Here is an 18,610-nt window from a genome sequence, read left to right as displayed (position 1 = left end):
ACGCCGCCCAGGCAGTCCGTCTTGGCCTCGTGGGGACGGAAACATCCCGTCCCCGCCCGCCCGCCCGAGCTGGGTCAAGGAGCCTGCCGGGCTGGGGAGCGCACCGGCCCCCACGTCCCGAGAACTGGCTCTCCTGGTTCCTTCGGGGTGACCTCACCTGTCCCCGCCTTCTCAGGTGAAGGGCCGAGGCCGGTGGCGTCACTTCCTGCCAGGTAAGCTCCCGCAGGAGGCTGAGCTCTGGGAGAGCTTGGGGGTCAGTCCCCTATCCAGCTTCTAAAAAATGTCATTGTCTTCCCACTTTTCTCACTGCCTCTAGGCCTTGAAAAACTCAGGATCCCAATTTTACACGCAGATTGTTTATTTAAAAATTTCAAAAACAAAAATAATTTTTGAGGTAACTATATATTAATATATTATAGTAACTTACAATAATTATACCATCGTTTCTAATATTACAAAAAGAAGAAAAATACAGGGGAAGCAGACGACTTAATATATATAAATACTATAAAATCTTATTAGAATAAATAAAGTCGTCATAAATAAAGGGCCCACTGTTTGGGAGTTGGGACTTGGCAATGGCTTTGGCTACTTGCTTGTGGAGGGAAATTTGAGCACCAGGATTCTCCCTCAGGGGAGGCTCCAATCACCAGACACTGGAAACTCAGGTCTAGGAAAAAGTGGGAAGGGGCCTACTATTCACAGCGCGTAAGATTCCAGGAGACAGGGTTGGCCAGGGGCCAGAGCTCCCCGGGCCCCTCAAACATGCTACATCTTAAGAAGCTCAGAAAACACCCCACCCCCACACCATGAACACTGACTGGGCTTGCACACTGGGGGCCTGCCCCAGTGTGTTATCAGGGGAATGGGTTAATGCATTTTGGAATGTGGGGGGAGGGCCACCTGATTACATCGGGAGTCCCCCGGGTCCCAACAAGTGTCTCCCCCTTGAGATCCAGCTGGTCTGCTCTAAGTGGGCACTTGTCACTCAGAAACAGAGATGCGATTGAAGATGGGGAGCCGCCTTGGGGCTGAAGCAGGCTGGGGTGTAAAGACCCCAGCCTCAAAGACAGGTGAGTCTGATCCCCCCAGGCTGCTGCCACTGCTGGCGTATTCATCAGGATCAGATCCCAAGGAGTGTGCAGAGGGGCTTCGAGCCAGCCCCCAGATGCTGCCCGGAGGGGCCCTTCGGCAAGAGGGGCAGCAGGCTGGGGTGGGTTCCTTCCTTGCCACAGGGGTCCCAGGGGCAGCAGAGAAGGCAGAGGGTGAAAGTAGAAAGTCAGCTGCAGGTGGTGGTGGGGAACTGGAGGGCGAAAAGGAACATGAGGACAGAGAAGGGCCTGTCAGGCCTGGTGGAGGCGGTGAGGTTCGGCGGCCTGAGGGCAGGCCAGAGAAGCTGATGCTCTGGCGTAGCACGTGTGGAGGGTGGCCAAGGACAGCCTGGTCCTCACTGGGGTTGTGGATGAAGTGACAGCGTGAGCCATAGGGGCAGCGGCCCTGGAGGTAGAACTTGTGGCAGAGTTCCGTCTTGTACTTGGGGTGGCGACTGGCCTGGCGCAGCTCACCCCTGCCATGGGCAAACTGGCACTTCGCCCCGTAGCGGCAGCGCCCACTCTCGGAGAAGGTCCGACAGAGCTCAGTCTTGTAGCGAGAGGTGGTAGGGGTCATAGTAGGCGAGGTGGGTGAGGGTGACAGCTCAGGGCCTGGGCGGGGAGCCAGGGGTGCGAAGCCAGGGGGTGGGGGTACCCAGACACCGCTACGGCCCTCCACTAGGCTGGTGGAGCGGCCAGGCAGGCGGGAGGTGACCCCAGAGGGGCCAGAGTCAGGTGAGTTCAGGCTCCAGATTCCCGAAGACTCAGTTCCTCCGTGGTCCGATGACAAGTCAGGGCTCAGCGACAGGAGGCTCTGTGGGAAAGGGTTTGGTAAGGAGGACCAGAAATGCCCTGCCGCAGCTGCAGGGCACTTCAAGAGCCTGCCAGTCCGGTTTGTGGGCTCCAGACCTGAGCCCCACCCGATCGAAGAAACCTGTAGATTCTCCAGGGATCCGGATATTAAAGTCCTCAGTTTATCCACAACTGAAGCCAATCCGGAGGAACCCAGAAATCCTAGCTTGCATTGATGGATCCAGAGGGGATCCTAACGCCAGAGCCCCAACTGTTTTCCAATTTTGAGCCTCAGGGCCTTCCCGGATACAACCGGGCATTTGGTCGTACAGTTTCACAACTGATCCATGAGCTCGGATCTCCGCAGTCTCAGACTTCCAACAGAACTGGGACCAGGGCGTGGGGACTTAACTCAGCTTCCTCAAATTCTGAGACTTCAACCCCAGGAACGCCTCCGCGCAAAACCGCGGCCTCAGCAACTATGGTGAGTGTGGGGGCCACTTCCGCCTCCAGAAAGCCCTACTTTGAGAAAAGTGAGCCAGCTTTCCCCTCTCCAGGGGCTGCCCCACCCGGGTTCAGACTGAGACCCAGGAGTTGCGGGCCCCATTTTCACCCTGAGAAAAATCAAACTGGCCTGAGGAGGAAGGCAGACGTCTCAGGCTGGAGTTTAAGGCACTAAAGAATTAGAGAGCCAAGCAAATTTGGCGGAGACTTACCTCATAGATGGCAGTGAGATCCATGGCGGCGCGGATGGCCAGGAAAAGCGGGCCGAAAGTCGGAGCGCTGAAGTACAGCTACAGAAGGTAGCGAGAGCCCGCTTCTTATAGGTCAGCTGGGGGCGGGCCTGCGGAGGCTGGGCCAGAGGGGGCGGGGCGGGGCCAAGGCGCTTCCCGGACGGCGCCCGCGACAGAGCCCGGCAGCCTTCCAACCAGTCCCCTTCCTCCCGCCCCCGGCAAGGATTCCCTGAACTTGGCCCGCGGGCAGCCGCGAACGGGCGGGTAGTGAGTAGGGTAGAGGCATTTGCCCAGCTTTCAAGGTTAGACATTGACTGGTCAGGGAACTGGGACATAGGTGGGGGCAGGGCTGCGGGAGTCATTGACTAGGGCAGAGGCCAACAGGGTGCGCGTGGAAGACAGACGGGGGCGGGGAGAGATAAGCTGGATGAAACCGAGATATGGCGAGAGACAGAAAAACAGAGACGCAGCGAGAGATAGACACAGGGAGAGACAGGGTGAGAAGGGGGGAGGGCGGGGAGACAGGTGACGGTCCCAGAGAGACAAATTCCAAAGGAGAAGCCGGCCTAGAGGGTTACTGAAGAGACGAGGAAAAGGAGGAAAACACTGACAAACACCGTCAGACGTGGAAATCTGCAAAGGGCAAAAGGCTAGAGTGGAGACCACTCTCCGAAGACCTCACCTGGAGCAGATCAGAAGACCTTGGGGCTGGGGATTTAGCTCAGTGGCACCGCTCCTGACTCACAAGTGAAAGGTCCTGAGTTTGATCCCCGGTTGGGGGGGGGGGCAGAACAGGAGACCTGGGGTACCTTCCTTTTCCCCATTTTAGGGGTTTGTGTGGGGTTGGGCTATCTGGCAAGGCTAAAAAGGGGCCACCATAGCCCAATGCTCCTAATAGCCCTTCTGATTTCTTTGGGGTGGGCATTGTTCTAAATCTCCATCAAATCAAGTTATCTAGTTACTCTCCTAGTTTCAGCTAGTAAATGGCAATAGTCTTATACTAGGGCCTTTTTTAGAGTGGGGAGGTTGAGACAGTTTCTCTGGGTAGCCCAGGCTGGACTGGAATTCGAGATCCTCCTGCCTCAGCCTTCTGAAAGCTAGGATTGCTGGCATGTGCCACCTCACCCAGCTATGCCAGGGTTTTAAGAAGTTTGACCCAAAAAGCTCAAGATTTGAAAGGTAGAGGTCTTGTGGGGGATTGTCTAAATCAAAAGCTATTTTGAGGTAAAACTGGGCCATCTTCAAATGTTGGATGGTTTCTTTCTTTTTTTTTTTTGGTACCAAGGATCGAACTCAGGACCTTGCACTTGCAAGGCAGGCGCCGGAACCACTGAGCTTAATCCCTGGCCCTGGATGGTTTCTTATAATGGGAACATGCCTTGCCCAAGCTAAATTTTCGAGGATCATTCCCCACATTGGCAGGTCTTTTAGTTGCTTTGAGTGAAGACTCTTAATATCTTGGAAGAACCCGGGTGTATTGGTGCACACCTGTAATCCCAGCATTTGGGAGGCTGAGGCAGGAATATTTGCATGAGTTCAAGGCCAGCCTAAACTACAAGGCTAAATTAAAGGCCAGCCTGAACTGCTCAGGGAGCCACTGTCTCAAAAAGACAACAACAACAACGGGTCCGGGGATTTAATGCTCAGTGGCACCGCGCCTGCCTCGAAAGTGCAAGGTTCTGAGTTCGATCCCCGGTTCCACGAAAGAAAAAACAAGAACCGAACAGAACAAAGTATCTGAGAAGAAATTTTTTTAAGGTCTCGGTGGGGTGGCTGCCCTCGCTAAAAAGTTAGAAATCATTGCCACGGAGCAGTTACAATAAAAGAGAAGTTCATTCTTGCATGCTGTGCAGAGGGCTTGTATTGAGGTGGGGCGATCCTGCCAAGCAGACCTGCGTCGTCAGAGCACGGGGAGTGAGGGGAATCCCTGGTGTGGCGCTTTCTGGGGCCAAGGGGCCTTCCTGGGCCGGTCCCGTGAGCTGGGCGGGCCGCGGCGGCTTTGGCACGGTTGCGGCCTCCCGCTCGCGGGTGACTCATTCGCGAGGGGCGGGGGAGGAGGGCTTCCTGGAAGCCGTGACGAGGAGCCTCAGCCCGGACGCCCGGGTTCCTCTCCTGTAACCAGGGCTCCAGTCTGCTGTAAACAAAGCCTCGAGGACAGCAGGGAAAGGGGGGAGGGGCCCGGGGCCCCGCCTCCCCCCGGACACCCAGTGTCATTCTTAGGACTAGGGTGGGGGTGCAGCTGGAGTCCTCTGGGCCCGGCTGGGAGCTCGGTTCGATCCCAGAGATTCCAGTTTCGATTCCCTGGAGACGTAGCCTTTCCCATCCCTGACTCAGCCCGGCCCCCTCCCCTCTCCCATCTGCTGAGTCATCGGGACGTGTGAGCCTGGACGCCTGGGACTGGGCCGGCCACTCCTGAAGGGGTTGGGGGGCTTAGCGTGTGGACCGACCCCCCTCACCGCCACCACCCGAGCCGGACGAGTGGGACTCCGGAAGCAAGGCCTCGGCCCGTCCTCCTAGAACACTGGAGACTCCTTCGACCCTGGGGGTCCAGACACCAGCCCGTCCTCCCCCAGACCCGGGATCAGGGTCCCCCTCCCCCGCCTCAGGCGCCCCAGGCCAGGAGGAAGTTCTCTGGCCGGACTCCTCCCAGTTCCCCATATAGCCAGCGGGAAAACCCGCGGCTCCAGCGGCGGCCGGGAATCCCCTCTGGAATGACGGTGGGGAGGGTACGCCGGGGTCCCAGGCAGGGCGCATCAGCCTGGTCGGAGGCGGGCGGGTGAGGGTGGGGGGAGGGAAAGGGGCGGAAACCGGAGAGCCTAAAAATACCACGAGCGCTTCCGGCTTGGGGGGAGAAGAGAGAACAGTTTCCAGAAAAACAAGCGGGGACGGGAAATGCGGGGGTGTGAGAACCGCCGCGAGCGCGCGTGTACTCACGGCACGTGTGCCCGGCGTGTGCCCGCCTGGCGAGATCGTCCGGGCGACGCGGATGTGGCCGAGGGTCAGGCTGGGTGTCCAGTGTATGCGACTGCGGGGCCTTATGGCCCACTTGTGCGAATAGTGTGCGCCCCGCGCCTGGGGGTGGGGTCCCTGGTCCTGAGCGTGCAGCTGGGGAAGTGTGAACACAGTGTTCCTACGCGCAGCTTCCTGTGTGAGGGCCGTGCGCCCGCCACCCCACAGAACAAGGCTGTGCTTTGTGAGTAAATGTGCGAAGCCACCTGTTTGGCTCTGTCACGTGCACTGTAACCGCTCGACACGGGGAGGCCCCTCAACGCTGCTGCAGCTGGCTTTGAGGGAACGTTCTTGGCTCCGGTGACCTACCTGCTGCACATCTGTGTGCAGCTCTGAGCCACTGTAGGATCTGGAGTGACCCAGCAAGTGTAACTGTGTGACCGAGGTCGGTGCACGTGGGACCTGGCACTGAGTGTCAGCATCCAGTTGACTGTGGCTGTGTTCATCTGTATCCTGGGCTTTATCCGTGGGTGTTTGAGACTACATGTGCATGACAAGCGTTAGCGGTGTCTGGATGTGGTTCCTTTGTGGCCCAGCTGCGAGGCAGTGAAACCGGTGAACTTTGGTGCCTGACGTCAACAGCGCTCCTGATGGGACGCCGGCTGGCATGCACCCTGCTCCACGTCACGCTCACTTGTGTGTCTGTGGGCAGAGTAGGCATAGGCACACCACACCTGAGAGGCCTGGCCTGAGCAATTCTTATCTGTCCCCAGCCCATCCCACCACACTGAGGGCCAGGCTGAGTTAGCACTTGATGGGCAAAGTGCGATGGGGTGAGAGATAGTGTGGCTAAGTGCTGCTTAGAGGGTTGTGTATTTGCAGTTTGGTTGCTTCCTTTGAGACTGTTCGCAGTACTGTCAATGGAATGCGGTTCCTTAGGGACACCGTGTAGTGTCTCTGATGGGGGTGGGGTGGTGTGCTGGTGTGGTCCCCCGGTCTCTTTGTGCACAGGGGTGGCAGCAGTGCATCTCATGCATAACCCTTTCCCGGGGTGTGTTTGTGCACCAGGCTGTACAGCCTCCCTTGAGACTGACAGGCCAGCAGAAGTCAAGTCCTCACCAAGACACTCTGTGCTTCCCCTCCTGTCTCTGCTTCCTCGTAAGGCCCAAGCCTCAGAGCAGCTCACCAGCACATATCTGCCTCAGGGCCTTTGTGCTGCAGTTCCCTTTCTTAGGAGTGCTTTTGCCCTGAGTGTCCCTATGACTTATTTCTTGTCTTTCAAGTCTGCTCTATCATCTCCTCAGTGAGGCCTTCCTTGACTTGTCCTTTTTTTTTTTTTTCTGACACAGGGTCTCACCAGGTTGCCCAGGCTGCTCTCAAGCTCTTCGCTCCTCCAGGGTGACTAGAACTCCAGGTGGGCCACTGCACCCACATCTTAATTGTGTGTGCTGAGATTCAAACCCATGCTCATCTGTGAGTTACACCCTTGCCCCCATATTTTAAAATCACCTTGTTATCAGTTTAACAAATAATACCTGTAGCCTCTACAGTCTGCAACATCTAGTTACAGGCCATAATGAATGCTCATGAAACCAACATCCGATCAGCGTTCTCAAACTTTTAAATGTTGTTCAATAAACTAATAATTCTTAGTATGCAAACCTTTGTGTTTTAGTAGTGCTAGAAATGGAACACAGGGCCTCACACATGCTAGGCTAGTACTCTTAACATTCAGCCACCTGAATTTTTCATGTTAGATTTATTCCCAAATACCACTGTGTATATTATCATAGATCTTTCCCACTTCTGATTTCACTTCTCTGCTGCTTCTGGAAACTTGTCTTATCTACCACGTGTTACTTTATTATGTTGTCACTAGGTACAGTTCCAAGGGTACAGGGCCTGTCAGTGTTGTTGAATGAATATAGCTTCCTGGGGCCCATCTTTTACCTGTGGCTGTTGGATGTGCATTCTTCACCACAGTGCCTACTGTGTCTCCCCGGGTGTGGTTTTAAGGGGTAGGGCCTTGTGTCCTGGGTGCCTGGATGTTTTGCTTGCACTTGTGTATGACATCATCAGGCTGACACAACCCCAAAAGGCCAGCTGTACCTGTCTTCTTGCATAGGTGCCCATGTACTGACAAATCTGTCAGTACATGTGGTGTGTCCTCAGCCTGGAAGCTGGTGGGCTTTGCTGGTCAGACAGGGTCAGAGAATTTTCAGTTGTATTCGAGATCCTGTATCCTGCTGGACAGAAATGTGACTTTGTTTCTGGAGACAAGTCTTACTAAAAAGACATGTGCAGGACCCCAGGTGGCAAAGAATAGCTGGTCAGTTTTATGTGTCAACTTGGCAGGGTCACAGTCCCAGTTATTCAGTCAAATACTAATCTTTGTGTTGCTGTGAAGGCATTTTTAGACGTGATCAAAGTCCATAATTAGTTGACTTTTGGTTAAGATTGTCCTAGATAATGTGGGGGTTGGGTAGGAAACTAATCCATCTAGAGAAAGTGATAGACTACAGCTTCCCACCTAGGGCCAGTGCTTCTGCAGGCCTCCCATATGTTCTGGCACTTCAAGGGCAGAGCAGGGATTCCTGGAATGGACATACACACACACATGCGCATAGCTGGCTGCTTCCCAGTTTCCCTCTGTAGGCACTCGGGCTCCCGATGAATCACACAGGTGTCCATGGTTCAGGGGTTTCCTTGCAGACATGGGGTCCAGAACAGGAGCCCCCTGGGTGGTGACATGGGAACCAGGGCACTGAAGGGGTTGGGTGGAGCAGTTCCCCAACCAGGATGAGTCACTGGGCCGTTCACACCCTAACCGACAGCTGGGCCTGGGCTGGTCCCTCCGTGTTCAGCCCAGCACTTGCCCAGGCCTGAAGGCCATGCTGAGCTCCCAGGTTCTCTGGGAAGCTGGGGGAGCCTGATGGGGCACTCCCTCCCTGAAGCCCCCTCCCCAGGGCCTGCTTCCCGGAGAGCTGTGTTCTTCCCCAGGACTGATGATTCAGCCCTGCCCCAGCCTTTTCACTTCTCCTTTAGGGCTAAAAATATAGGGACCAGGCATCCAGCTGGGCCAGGCCGCCCGCAGATTGCAGATTGCACAATGCCCTGAATTGGCATTCCGCTGACGCTGATGCAGGGGCTGGGGACGGGTGGGGCCAGTTGCTCCCCAGTTAGGGACTAGACCCCTTACTTCTTCTTTCCTTGCCTATGACCCTGGGGTGATAATGGAGGTGCTGGGAACTCTGGGTTTAGCTGTGGCCCTTAAAAATGAAGTCCCTGAGGGCCGGGGATTTAGCTCAGTGGTTCCAGCGCCTGCCTCAAAAGCGCAAGGTCCCAAGTTCGATCCCCAGTACCAAAAAAAAAATTACCCTCCCCCAGCTGTTTTCATAGGCAGAATCTGTTAGGAGTAGGGAGGCAGAAGACAGCAAAAGGAGATGCTAGACAGGGAATCACAGGACCAGAAAGGCAAGAGACAGAAATGGGAGCAGAGACAGGGACAAAACAGCGAGGACCAAGAGCCTTGCACAGCAGTGCATGCCTATAACCCCAGCACTTGGGAGGCTGAGGCAGGTGGATGGAATATTCAAGACCAGCCTGAGCAATATAGCAAGACTGTCTCAAAAAATTTAATGAAAGGGCTGTAACTCAACATGAAGGTCCTGGGTTCAATCACCAGTACTGAAAAAAAAAAAAGTTTGAGACCACCTAGGTTACATAGTCAGACACTTTAAAACAAAACAAAAAAAGAGGAAGAGAGAATCAAGAGAGGAGATGGAGAAAGAGCTAGAAAAAGCAAACCGCACCCAACTGGGACAGACTCAAAAGGACTAGGGGAGAAGGGCTGGCAGGGTGCCACATCCAAACCAGTCAGGGGCAGGGACCCTAGAACAAAGGTCTTCCCAGCGCAAAATTCCAAGTCGACCCTAGCCTAGGGAGGGACGGTGGAGGCAGTGCAAAGCAAAGGCGAGGTCCCACCCTGCACGTTCCCTGCTGGCCTCTGCTGCCCCCTGCTGGCTCCATCTGTAGCACTCAGATTAGAGGATATAAATGAGATTACACTGCTTTGGTTTAAATCACTCTTCATTGACTGTAACCCCACTCTCATTGCCAGGCCAGTGGGGCTCCCTGCCACCTCAGAGGGTCCCCCCAGGGCCAGTAGGTGGTGTGGGCATCTTGCCTGTAACTTTGTTGGCACACTCCAGCAGGGCGGTGTGAATGTCCTTGGCACAAGCTATCTGGGCTTTGATGACGGCCAGGTACTGTGGGTATGGCAGGCTGTCAGGCTGCACGGCATCAGGCTTGGTGGCTGTAGGTACTAACGTTGGAGAATGCTTGGCGCTGTCACAGCTCTGTGACAGGCACTCGTGTGCCAGGCGCTGTAGAGACAGGCAAGGGTACAGCATCAGCCTCATTCCAGGTGCATACAGCACCCCCATAACCACCCTGGGGCAGCTTGTTTCGTCTGATGACCCCCAAAGTCTTGGAGTTAGAGCCTAGCCCTGCCAATCACCGGCTGGGTGATGTAGGACATGTGGCTGCTCCTCTCTGAGCCTGTCTCCTCTCTGAAAAATGGGTTTAATAACCTCCTCTCCCTGCCTCATAAGGTGAGAACAGTGAGAACAGGTACAGGTCCTGGCATGTGGTTTTAAGAGCTAACTGATGAATTTGAGGTACTATTAACTGTACTAATCTGAGGCTTGGTGGTAGCTTCCTGATGGCTTCTATCCCTAGTTTCTCCCCCACTTCTTTGGTTGCTCTTTCTAGGTACTTCTTACACTACCCAAGACTTCCACAGCAATTCCCAGGCTCTCTGCCTCTTACTTCTCATGCCCTCCCAGGGTTGTCACACTCACACACACCACTCAAATGCCCACCTCTGCAGTGATGGTGCCCACGTCTCTGTCCCTAGCCTGACATTCCCACATCCTCATATTCTTCCACAAACTGCTCCTTCTCATGGGACCTTTTCTCAGGAAGATCCTACCAGCTTGGAAACTCCTTCCTAAATAGCCCATCAGTCCTGTGGCCTACAGAAGCCTCCAAAGTTCCATCTGACCTTTCCTTCTTCTGCATAGCCCTCTCCTGGCTGCCTCGGGATCCTACCTTCAGTTTCAGCCCCTTTTACATATCTCTCCTTTGGCAACCAGAGGTATGTCACTAAAAGCAAATGGGTCCATTTTCTCCCGTGCTTGAAATTCTCTATGGTTCCCTAGTACTCTCAGGGTTCAAAATCCAAGAAGCCCAATATAGAAAGTTCAAGGCCAGCCTGGACTACACAGTGAGACTGTCTGAAAGCAAAACAAGACAAAATCCAACAAGCTCCATTCCTACTACATCTCAGCCAGACCGAATCTCCTGAGTTATTATTTTTTTGGTACCAAGAATTGAACTCAGGGCCTTGCACTTGCCAGGTGAGTGCTGTGCCGCTGAGCTACATCCACCCCCCTCCCTTTTTTTCTTGAGACAGGGTCTTGCTATGTAGCCCAGACTGGCTTCAAACTCATACCGATCCTCCTGCCTCAGCCTCCCAAGTGCTGGGATTACAGGTGTGTGCCTAAAGGGATTTCTAAAGGGATTTTAAAGCGGAAGCTGTTCCCTATGAATAGAACACTTTTCTCCCACTAACTTCTCAAACTGCCTTTTTCTTCAATACCTAGTCCAGAAACACTTCTGATATACCTAAAATCACAGCATGTATTTCCCATGCACGATCTTGCAGTTTTTCCTGAAACTTCATTTTCCAAAGGAGAAACCCAAGATTCACAAGTAGTCTGTCTGATTTGAGGCTCTTAGTCATTCCTGCTTCTCATCTGTTCTTTGTTCTAGTTTTCCTCAATGTGCTCTCTCCCAGTTGCCTTTCCTGAGGCACTCTCCTCCTCCCCTCCCTACCCAGGAATCTATGCCTTTGGACCCCAACTTCCCCCATCCTAGCTCTGACCCCTCTGCCTGTCCTCCCTTTTAAGAGCCCTCTTCTGGCCTGGACTTCTTCCATCAGCCTTGACCACTCTGAGCTGTCCCCTATTGGGTTATATCTGTTATTCTACTAAACAGATGGGCTCTGACAGCAAGGATCAGATAACATTGTGTGCCCAGCACTAGGTGAAGCATAGATCTGGCCCAGAAGAGGTTGGTTCAATGAGTGAGTTGTCTAAATGAGGGTTCCTGAAGATCCTGGGGACTGAGGCAGGGCTTTGGTCATCCAGAAGACTCCTTACCAGGCAGAGCTCCAGCTGGTCACAGAGCGCATAGAACTCCTCCAGGCACTTGTCAAAGCGCTGTAAGGGTACATCGCTGCTCTTCCTACAGCCCAGGAGAAAAGGGTGATTGAGGAATGGATTTCCAAACTCTGGGACACCACTGTCTACTCAATCAACTGTTCATCAGGAAACCAGTCAGGGCCCAGGAGATCTCAGGCAGGGCTTGAAAACAGGAGGGGGCAGGGTGCTGAGAGAAGTTTCTAAGGCTGGAAGATAGGATATCCTGGGAAAGGGGGCTGTACTTACTGTCCATTATCAACATTAGTGTTCTGAATCAAATTCTGGGCTGCAACCTTCATCAAGGTCTAGTAAAAAAGGGGGGCGGTTGAAGGAGATGGAGAAACATAAGGGAATACAGTACCTTTGGTTGATCTATACTGTTCCTTAAAATTCACCCAATGTCTGGTCTCCTCTTTGTTTGGCACCTCCCCCTAGGGACAGTCCAGAATGACACTCTTTTCCATTCCTACAGCAATCTCCCCTCTATTTTCCCAAAGGCCCGCTCTCACCCGGGGTTCTTACCAATAACTTCCCCGACATAACCCTCATCCGCTACGCGCAGAATCTCCAATCTCCGTACAGGTCAGTCCTTCCTGCAGGCTTTAATGACCAGAGCCCGGTTTCTCCCTTAAACTGCCTCCCACTAGTACCACCTCAGAGCTTTGCTATGGCCTCAAAAAAACCAAACAAACCAAAAACCACCCCCCCCCAAAAAAAACCAACCTCAAAAAACAAGCCTTACTGTTCCTTGCCTACGAAATCTCAACTAAACAGGCCCCTTAGCAGGCTGCGTTGGACCACCTCAGACCTCTAAATCTCGCTTGCTCCTCAAAGCTCCGGCACAATCACCTGCAGACTCTCCTTCAGCTGCGGGATGAGCATCTTATAGCGCTGTACAGGGTCAAAGTCCTGTTGCTGTTGTTGCAAGAGCCCGCTCTGGGCAGGTCCCACCAATTGTGCCGGCGGTTGCTGCTGCTGTTGGGGACCTGGGCCACCAGCCGAACCCGGACCCGATACACCAGCAGCTGAGGAAGCCGCCGAAGCCTGCTGCTGGGGCGCAGCCATTTTCCCCTCTTAGAGCGCCGGAAGCGCGTCACAGGTGTGCTTCCCTCAGTTTCTTAGCTTCTTCAGCGGTAGGCCCAGTTTGCTAGTTAGCTCCGCCTCTCAGACGCTTTAACCAGTGAAAGAAGAGGTGCCCTACCTTCCGTCACTCTCAAATCTGACGTCCAGACTGCAACATGTTTTCACCAATCATAAGAGGATTTTCCTCCATTGTTCCGCCCTTTACCCAACAACTGACCAATCCGTGTGTGATTTTGCTCCAGACTCTATTTCCCGGAAGGCCTTGGGGCCTGAAGCGACAGGTCCGGGTCCTCAGCTTCTGGGCGGCAGTTACTGGAGGTGGAACTGCGAGTCCGTCCCCGGCACTGCCTGCGCTTTTACCTGAGTCGTTCCCGGAGCTCTTCCAGCCACCTCACGTCATCCCAACCCCCGCTGAGAACGGCGCCGTCCCGAACCCAGACTCAGAGAGGTGTCCATTGAAGTCGGCACGCCCCTCGGCATCTGCCCGCGGCGCAGCGAGGACCCGGTCCGCGCCGCCGTCACCTCATCGTTATGGCGCCCACCATCCAAACCCAGGCCCAGCGGGAGGATGGCCACAGGTAGGCGCCACATCATCTGGCTTTACCGCTTTCCCCGGTGTCTATCTGGGTTTCAGCAAGCCGGGAATCGGGTGAGGGTGTCTGCTTACTACGCTACGCCCCCCCGCCAGGTGTGCCCGTGACGTCACGAGCGCTCACCTGTGTCAGAGGAGGCGGGTTCTTTCTAGGACTCGGGTGTTGCTCCCTCCCTTGCTATCAAGTTTAGGAGTGACACCGTTGGAGACTTCAAAAATGATCTTGCACAAAAAAAGATCTTGCACTTAGGTCCCCGCAGTCAAGCTTTTGGAGACCCCTCTGCAAAAAACATTTGAGTACGTAGTTGTAGTTCTTTATTAAAGCACTGGACATTATTTCCCAGAGGGATTGAGCACTTGGACTCATTCATTAAAGCATTTGGGGACACTTCCTCTAAAAGGAATCAAATATTAGGTCCCTCCATTAAAGCACTCAAAGTACTCCTCCTTCCAGCTTTTAGGAACTTAGAAGAGAAGCCTCTTAAACTGTCAGTCCTGGTCTTCCCATTATTCTATCAGTATCTCTCTTCTCCACTAGGCCCAATTCCCACCGGACTCTGCCTGAGAGGTGAGCTCCACCTGCTTTCTGAGGAGGGATGGGGAATGGGGTGTGGGAGGAGAGGCGGGCCAGAGGGGTCTAGCTTTGAGCTACTGCTTTCCTAGGTCTGGAGTGGTCTGCCGTGTCAAGTACTGCAATAGTCTCCCAGACATCCCCTTCGACCCTAAATTCATCACCTACCCCTTTGACCAGAACAGGTAAGACAAGTATCGGGGATGGGGAAACTACTTAGAAATAGGAGTTCCTTGGGACCTAGCCTAGTACCTTCTTCCCAGGACATAATAGGAGATGCTCAATAAATACTAATGAATGATGGCAGTGCTGCAAATGTGCAACCTCACTGCTCAGGAGGCCGAGGCAGGATTGCAAGTTTTAGGTCAGCCTGTGCAACTTAGCCTGTCTCAAAATAAAACATTAAAAAAAGCAAAAACAAAACATAAAAAGGGATGAGGATGTAGCTCAGTGGTGGAGCACTTGCCAAGCATGTGTGAGGCCTTGGGTTCAATCCCCAGTACCACAAAAGCAGAAACAAATTAAAACCTAGTGAGCTGGATGTTGGGTCACACACTTGCAATACTAGCACTCTGGGAGGCTAAGACAGGAGGATCAAAGTTTGGAGCCCAGCTTGGGCAGTTTTAGCAAGACCTTATCTCAAAATTTAAAAAAAGATGGAGGGGTAGGGATGTAGCTCAGTGCAGAGTCCCTGGGTTCAATCTGTACCACAAATGCCCCCCTCCCCCCCAAACCTAATGAATAGAGCAAGTAGTGCCCATGTCCCCTCCCACTGGAGAGCCAGCCAGACTTCAACATGGGAACACTCCATTCTGAGTTCCTCTCCAGAGAAGCTTATCTTCTGGGAAGCTGGGATGTGAGGGATGAAGCTGGAATCTAGAAACCAGAACTGCCATATTTCCTCACCCAGGTTTGTCCAGTACAAAGCGACTTCCTTGGAGAAACAGCACAAACACGATCTCCTGACTGAGCCAGACCTCGGGGTCACCATTGACCTCATCAACCCTGACACCTACCGCATTGATCCCAATGGTGTGTGGGGAGATGGGGAGGGTCTGTGCTAGGCCAGCAAAGGCCAGGCCTGCATCTCTCTCATGGTCCTCCTGCCCCCTCGCTCTCTAGTTCTCCTGGATCCAGCTGATGAGAAGCTTTTGGAAGAAGAGATTCAGGCCCCCACCAGTTCTAAGAGGTGAGAAGGTGCCGAGTGGGTAGAGGATCTGCAAGTGGGAGGGTATCCTGTGTGGAATCTTGACGTGCCTGATCTCCTACCCTAGGTCCCAGCAGCATGCAAAGGTGGTGCCATGGATGCGTAAGACAGAGTACATCTCCACTGAGTTCAATCGTTATGGCATCTCTAATGAGAAGCCTGAGGTCAAGTAAGTTGCAGACAGAGAAGGAGGGAAGGTGGAGATTTCAGGTCTATCCAGTGGCCCCTAAAAGCCTTTCTTTTCAATCCTAGGATTGGAGTTTCTGTGAAGCAACAGTTCACCGAGGAGGAAATATATAAAGATAGGGATAGCCAGATCACAGCCATTGAGAAGACTTTTGAAGATGCCCAGAAGTCGGTAATTGACAGACTGGGATGGGAAGCAGACACAAAGGTGTGGGTCCAGCTCTTCCTCCTTCCTCATTCTGTTCTTGCCTCCACTCCCTAGATCTCCCAACACTACAGCAAGCCCCGAGTGACACCAGTGGAGGTCATGCCTGTCTTCCCAGACTTTAAGGTGAGGCCTAGGGCGGGCAGTGGAGGGACAGCCTCCCATGGCTGCCTGTTCCAGACTAACCCCAGTCCCCACCATCCTGCCAGATGTGGATCAACCCATGTGCTCAGGTCATCTTTGACTCAGACCCAGCACCCAAAGACACAAGTGGAGCAGCTGCCTTAGAGATGATGTCTCAGGCCATGATCAGGTCAGCGGTCCTGCTGCCCACCTTGGCCTGTTCCTTGTCCCTTTGCCCTCACCCATTAGTCTCTCCTCTTCACCTAACCAGGGGCATGATGGATGAGGAAGGGAACCAGTTTGTGGCCTATTTCCTGCCTGTGGAAGAGACACTGAAAAAACGAAAACGAGATCAAGAGGAGGAGATGGACTATGCACCAGATGATGTGTGCGTAGGTTGGGACAGGTTTTGGGGACTGAGAAGTGTTTCCCCCTTTTGCCTCCTCAGGAACAAAATGGGGCTGACCTCGTATCCTCATCCTTAGGTATGACTACAAGATTGCTCGGGAATACAACTGGAATGTGAAGAACAAGGCTAGCAAGGGCTACGAGGAGAACTACTTCTTCATTTTCCGAGAGGGTGATGGGGTGTACTACAATGAGTTGGAGACCAGGTACTCAGCACACTCCTGATTAGCCTGCCTTTCTGCTTCAGACCCTGGGGCAAGTCAGAGAGCGTGGTACATACCAGTAATCCCAGCAGGCGGAGGTAGGACTGTGAGTTCAAGGCCAGCCTATGCAATTGAAGTGAAGACCCTGTCTTAAAAAAGTGGTGGTGGTGTTGTTTGGGGGTGTAGTTCAGTGGTAGAATGTAAGGCTCTAGGTTTAATCCCTGGAACTACCGAAAAAAAAAAAAAGTCACCAGGTTATGCTGGAGGCTTTTAGAGCTTTTGAGTAGGGTGTAGTCAACTTTCTCAGGATATTTGCATATATATGTATATACACATATATTCACACATATACATTTGCGGCAGCAGAGGGGGGCAGTACTGGAGATTGAACCAAGGGCCTTCACACTGAACTACATCATCAGCCCTTTTGAGACAGGGTCTAAGTTGCCCTGGCTAGACTTAAAAAAGTTTTCCTGCCCCAGCCTCCCAGTATTGAGATCACAGGTGTGCACCACCATGCCTAATGTCTGTTTTAAATGAAACACTTGATATCTAACTTCAAAAACTTGGCCCTAATATTGGGGGGGGGGGCGCATGTCTGTAATTCCACCACTTGGGAGGTTGAGGCAGGAGGATCGCCGTGAGTTCAAAGCTAGTCTAGGCTTCATAATAACTTCAAGGCCAGCCTGAACTACATAATGAGACCCTGTCCCAAAAGCAAAAACCAAACACATGACCCTAAAATTCCCTGTGCGCTGAAAGTAATTAGCTGGGGCACAAGGTTTAAGAGTTAGTTTAAAGCCGAGACCCAATATTCTCATCTCATAGCCAGAAAGGAAATGTGAGAGGCAGCAAAGAACTGGTTGGCTCAGAGTAAGTTGGCTTACTCCCAAGGAGCACCACACCCCAATTTCAGCCCACTATTATGTTAGGGGCAGAAACGTTCTATTTCCAGTGGGACATAAGTTCCTCTTAAAAGTGAGAAATCCAGATTTGACATCTACTTTTAAGTGTTGGTTGATATCTAATTCATTCATTCACACACACACAAGATATATACACTATATATATAATCTTTCCCCTGGTGCGCTCTGGGCTAAGCATTGATGGGGAATCAAGTCAGACCAGACCCCTCACTGGAGGGCTCTTTAACTGGATCTTCCAGCCTCCTCCTGCAACTTGTCCTCTACAGGGTCCGTCTTAGTAAGCGGCGAGCCAAGGCTGGGGTTCAGTCAGGTACCAACGCCCTCCTTGTGGTCAAACATCGAGACATGAATGAGAAGGAATTAGAAGCCCAGGTAACAAGCATTCCTGCCCCAGGGCCCCAACAGGAGGGTGGTGGTGGTGGTGAGACAAAGGTGTGGCATCATGCCCTCCCCCTTCCCAATCCTGCTTCTAGGAGGCACGGAAGGCTCAGCTGGAAAACCATGAACCCGAGGAGGAAGAAGAGGAGGAGATGGAGGCAGAAGAAAAAGAAGCTGGGGTCTCAGGTAGAGGCACAAGTCAGCCCCTGGGAGCCCTGGGAGGGTGAGAAACTGGGTCTGACCTCTCCCTGTTCCCTCACAGATGAGGAACATGAGAAGGGCAGCAGCAGCGAGAAGGAGGGCAGTGAGGACGAGCGCTCTGGCAGTGAGAGTGAACGGGAGGAGGGTGACAGGGACGAGGCAAGTGACAAGAGTGGCAGTGGTGAGGACGAGAGCAGCGAGGATGAAGCCCGGGCAGCCCGAGACAAAGAGGAGATCTTCGGTAGTGATGCTGACTCGGAGGATGATGCTGACTCAGATGATGAGGACAGAGGACAGGCCCGTGGTGGCAGTGACAATGATTCGGACAGTGGCAGTGACGCAGGTGGCCAGCGCAGCCGGAGCCAGAGCCGGAGTCGCAGCCGCAGTGCCAGCCCCTTTGCCAGTGGCAGTGAGCACTCAGCCCAAGAGGATGGTAGTGAAGCAGCTGCTTCTGAGTCCAGTGAGGCCGACAGTGACAGTGACTGAGGCCCAAGGGCTTTCAAAGGAGGCTGGAGCAATGAGGCACTTTTTTAGTGGTCTCTTTGTGAGCTCTTCACTTTGTTGATTCTCCCCACCCTTCCACCTTTGCTGCTAATAAAGCCAACTTCTCTTGATTTCCATTCCCAGTGCCTCTTATTTCACCCAGCGCCCCCCCCCCCCAACCCAGGTGCTCAAGGACCCCAGCCTGAGATACA

General features: G+C 53.3%; 4 protein-coding genes across 7 annotated transcripts in view; 1 reads left to right on the top strand and 3 right to left on the bottom strand.

Moving 5' to 3' along the window:
* Window positions 1-340: 340 nt before the first annotated feature.
* On the bottom strand, window positions 341-2,781 carry Zfp36 (ZFP36 zinc finger CCCH-type). The gene is made up of 2 exons (XM_004859117.4): window positions 2,600-2,781; window positions 341-1,905 (listed from the first exon to the last, which is right to left on the bottom strand). Exons 1-2 carry the CDS (start codon window positions 2,621-2,623, stop codon window positions 985-987), a joined length of 945 nt encoding a protein of 314 aa, XP_004859174.1. The 5' UTR covers window positions 2,624-2,781; the 3' UTR covers window positions 341-984.
* Window positions 341-13,085, bottom strand: Med29 (mediator complex subunit 29). 4 transcript variants are annotated; one of them, XM_021239758.2, is made up of 6 exons: window positions 12,682-13,085; window positions 12,079-12,137; window positions 11,791-11,875; window positions 9,753-9,951; window positions 7,676-7,812; window positions 341-6,268 (listed from the first exon to the last, which is right to left on the bottom strand). In XM_021239758.2, exons 1-5 carry the CDS (start codon window positions 12,895-12,897, stop codon window positions 7,715-7,717), a joined length of 657 nt encoding a protein of 218 aa, XP_021095417.1. In that variant the 5' UTR covers window positions 12,898-13,085; the 3' UTR covers window positions 341-6,268; window positions 7,676-7,714. The 4 variants fall into 4 exon arrangements, with proteins under 4 accessions (XP_021095417.1, XP_021095418.1, XP_087053612.1 ...); XM_021239759.2 differs by having other exon boundaries at window positions 7,676-7,809; XM_087197486.1 differs by lacking the exons at window positions 341-6,268; window positions 7,676-7,812 and adding an exon at window positions 9,144-9,253.
* Window positions 13,086-13,305: 220 nt separating this feature from the next.
* Window positions 13,306-18,529, top strand: Paf1 (PAF1 component of Paf1/RNA polymerase II complex). Its single transcript, XM_004859124.4, has 14 exons — window positions 13,306-13,493; window positions 14,046-14,075; window positions 14,171-14,263; window positions 14,989-15,110; window positions 15,201-15,267; window positions 15,353-15,454; window positions 15,538-15,643; window positions 15,734-15,802; window positions 15,886-15,989; window positions 16,071-16,187; window positions 16,285-16,413; window positions 17,603-17,708; window positions 17,810-17,900; window positions 17,977-18,529. The coding sequence occupies exons 1-14, from the start codon at window positions 13,447-13,449 to the stop codon at window positions 18,399-18,401; spliced, it is 1,608 nt and encodes a 535-aa protein (XP_004859181.1). The 5' UTR covers window positions 13,306-13,446; the 3' UTR covers window positions 18,402-18,529.
* Samd4b (sterile alpha motif domain containing 4B) overlaps window positions 13,559-18,610 on the bottom strand; it is a 47,141-nt gene continuing 42,089 nt past the window's right edge. Inside the window, exon 13 of the mRNA XM_021239756.2 lies at window positions 13,559-13,787. Coding sequence (XP_021095415.1) covers window positions 13,768-13,787 — 20 coding nt within the window. The 3' untranslated portion in view covers window positions 13,559-13,767. The remainder of the gene's footprint in view (window positions 13,788-18,610) is intronic.

This window comes from Heterocephalus glaber, unplaced genomic scaffold (assembly GCF_053883595.1).
Source record: "Heterocephalus glaber isolate CG9 unplaced genomic scaffold, H.glaber_assembly_v1.0 deba00001670, whole genome shotgun sequence".
NCBI lineage: Eukaryota > Metazoa > Chordata > Mammalia > Rodentia > Bathyergidae > Heterocephalus > Heterocephalus glaber.
Note: the sequence above shows the minus strand (reverse complement) of the source record. Positions and strands in the feature narration are given on the sequence as shown.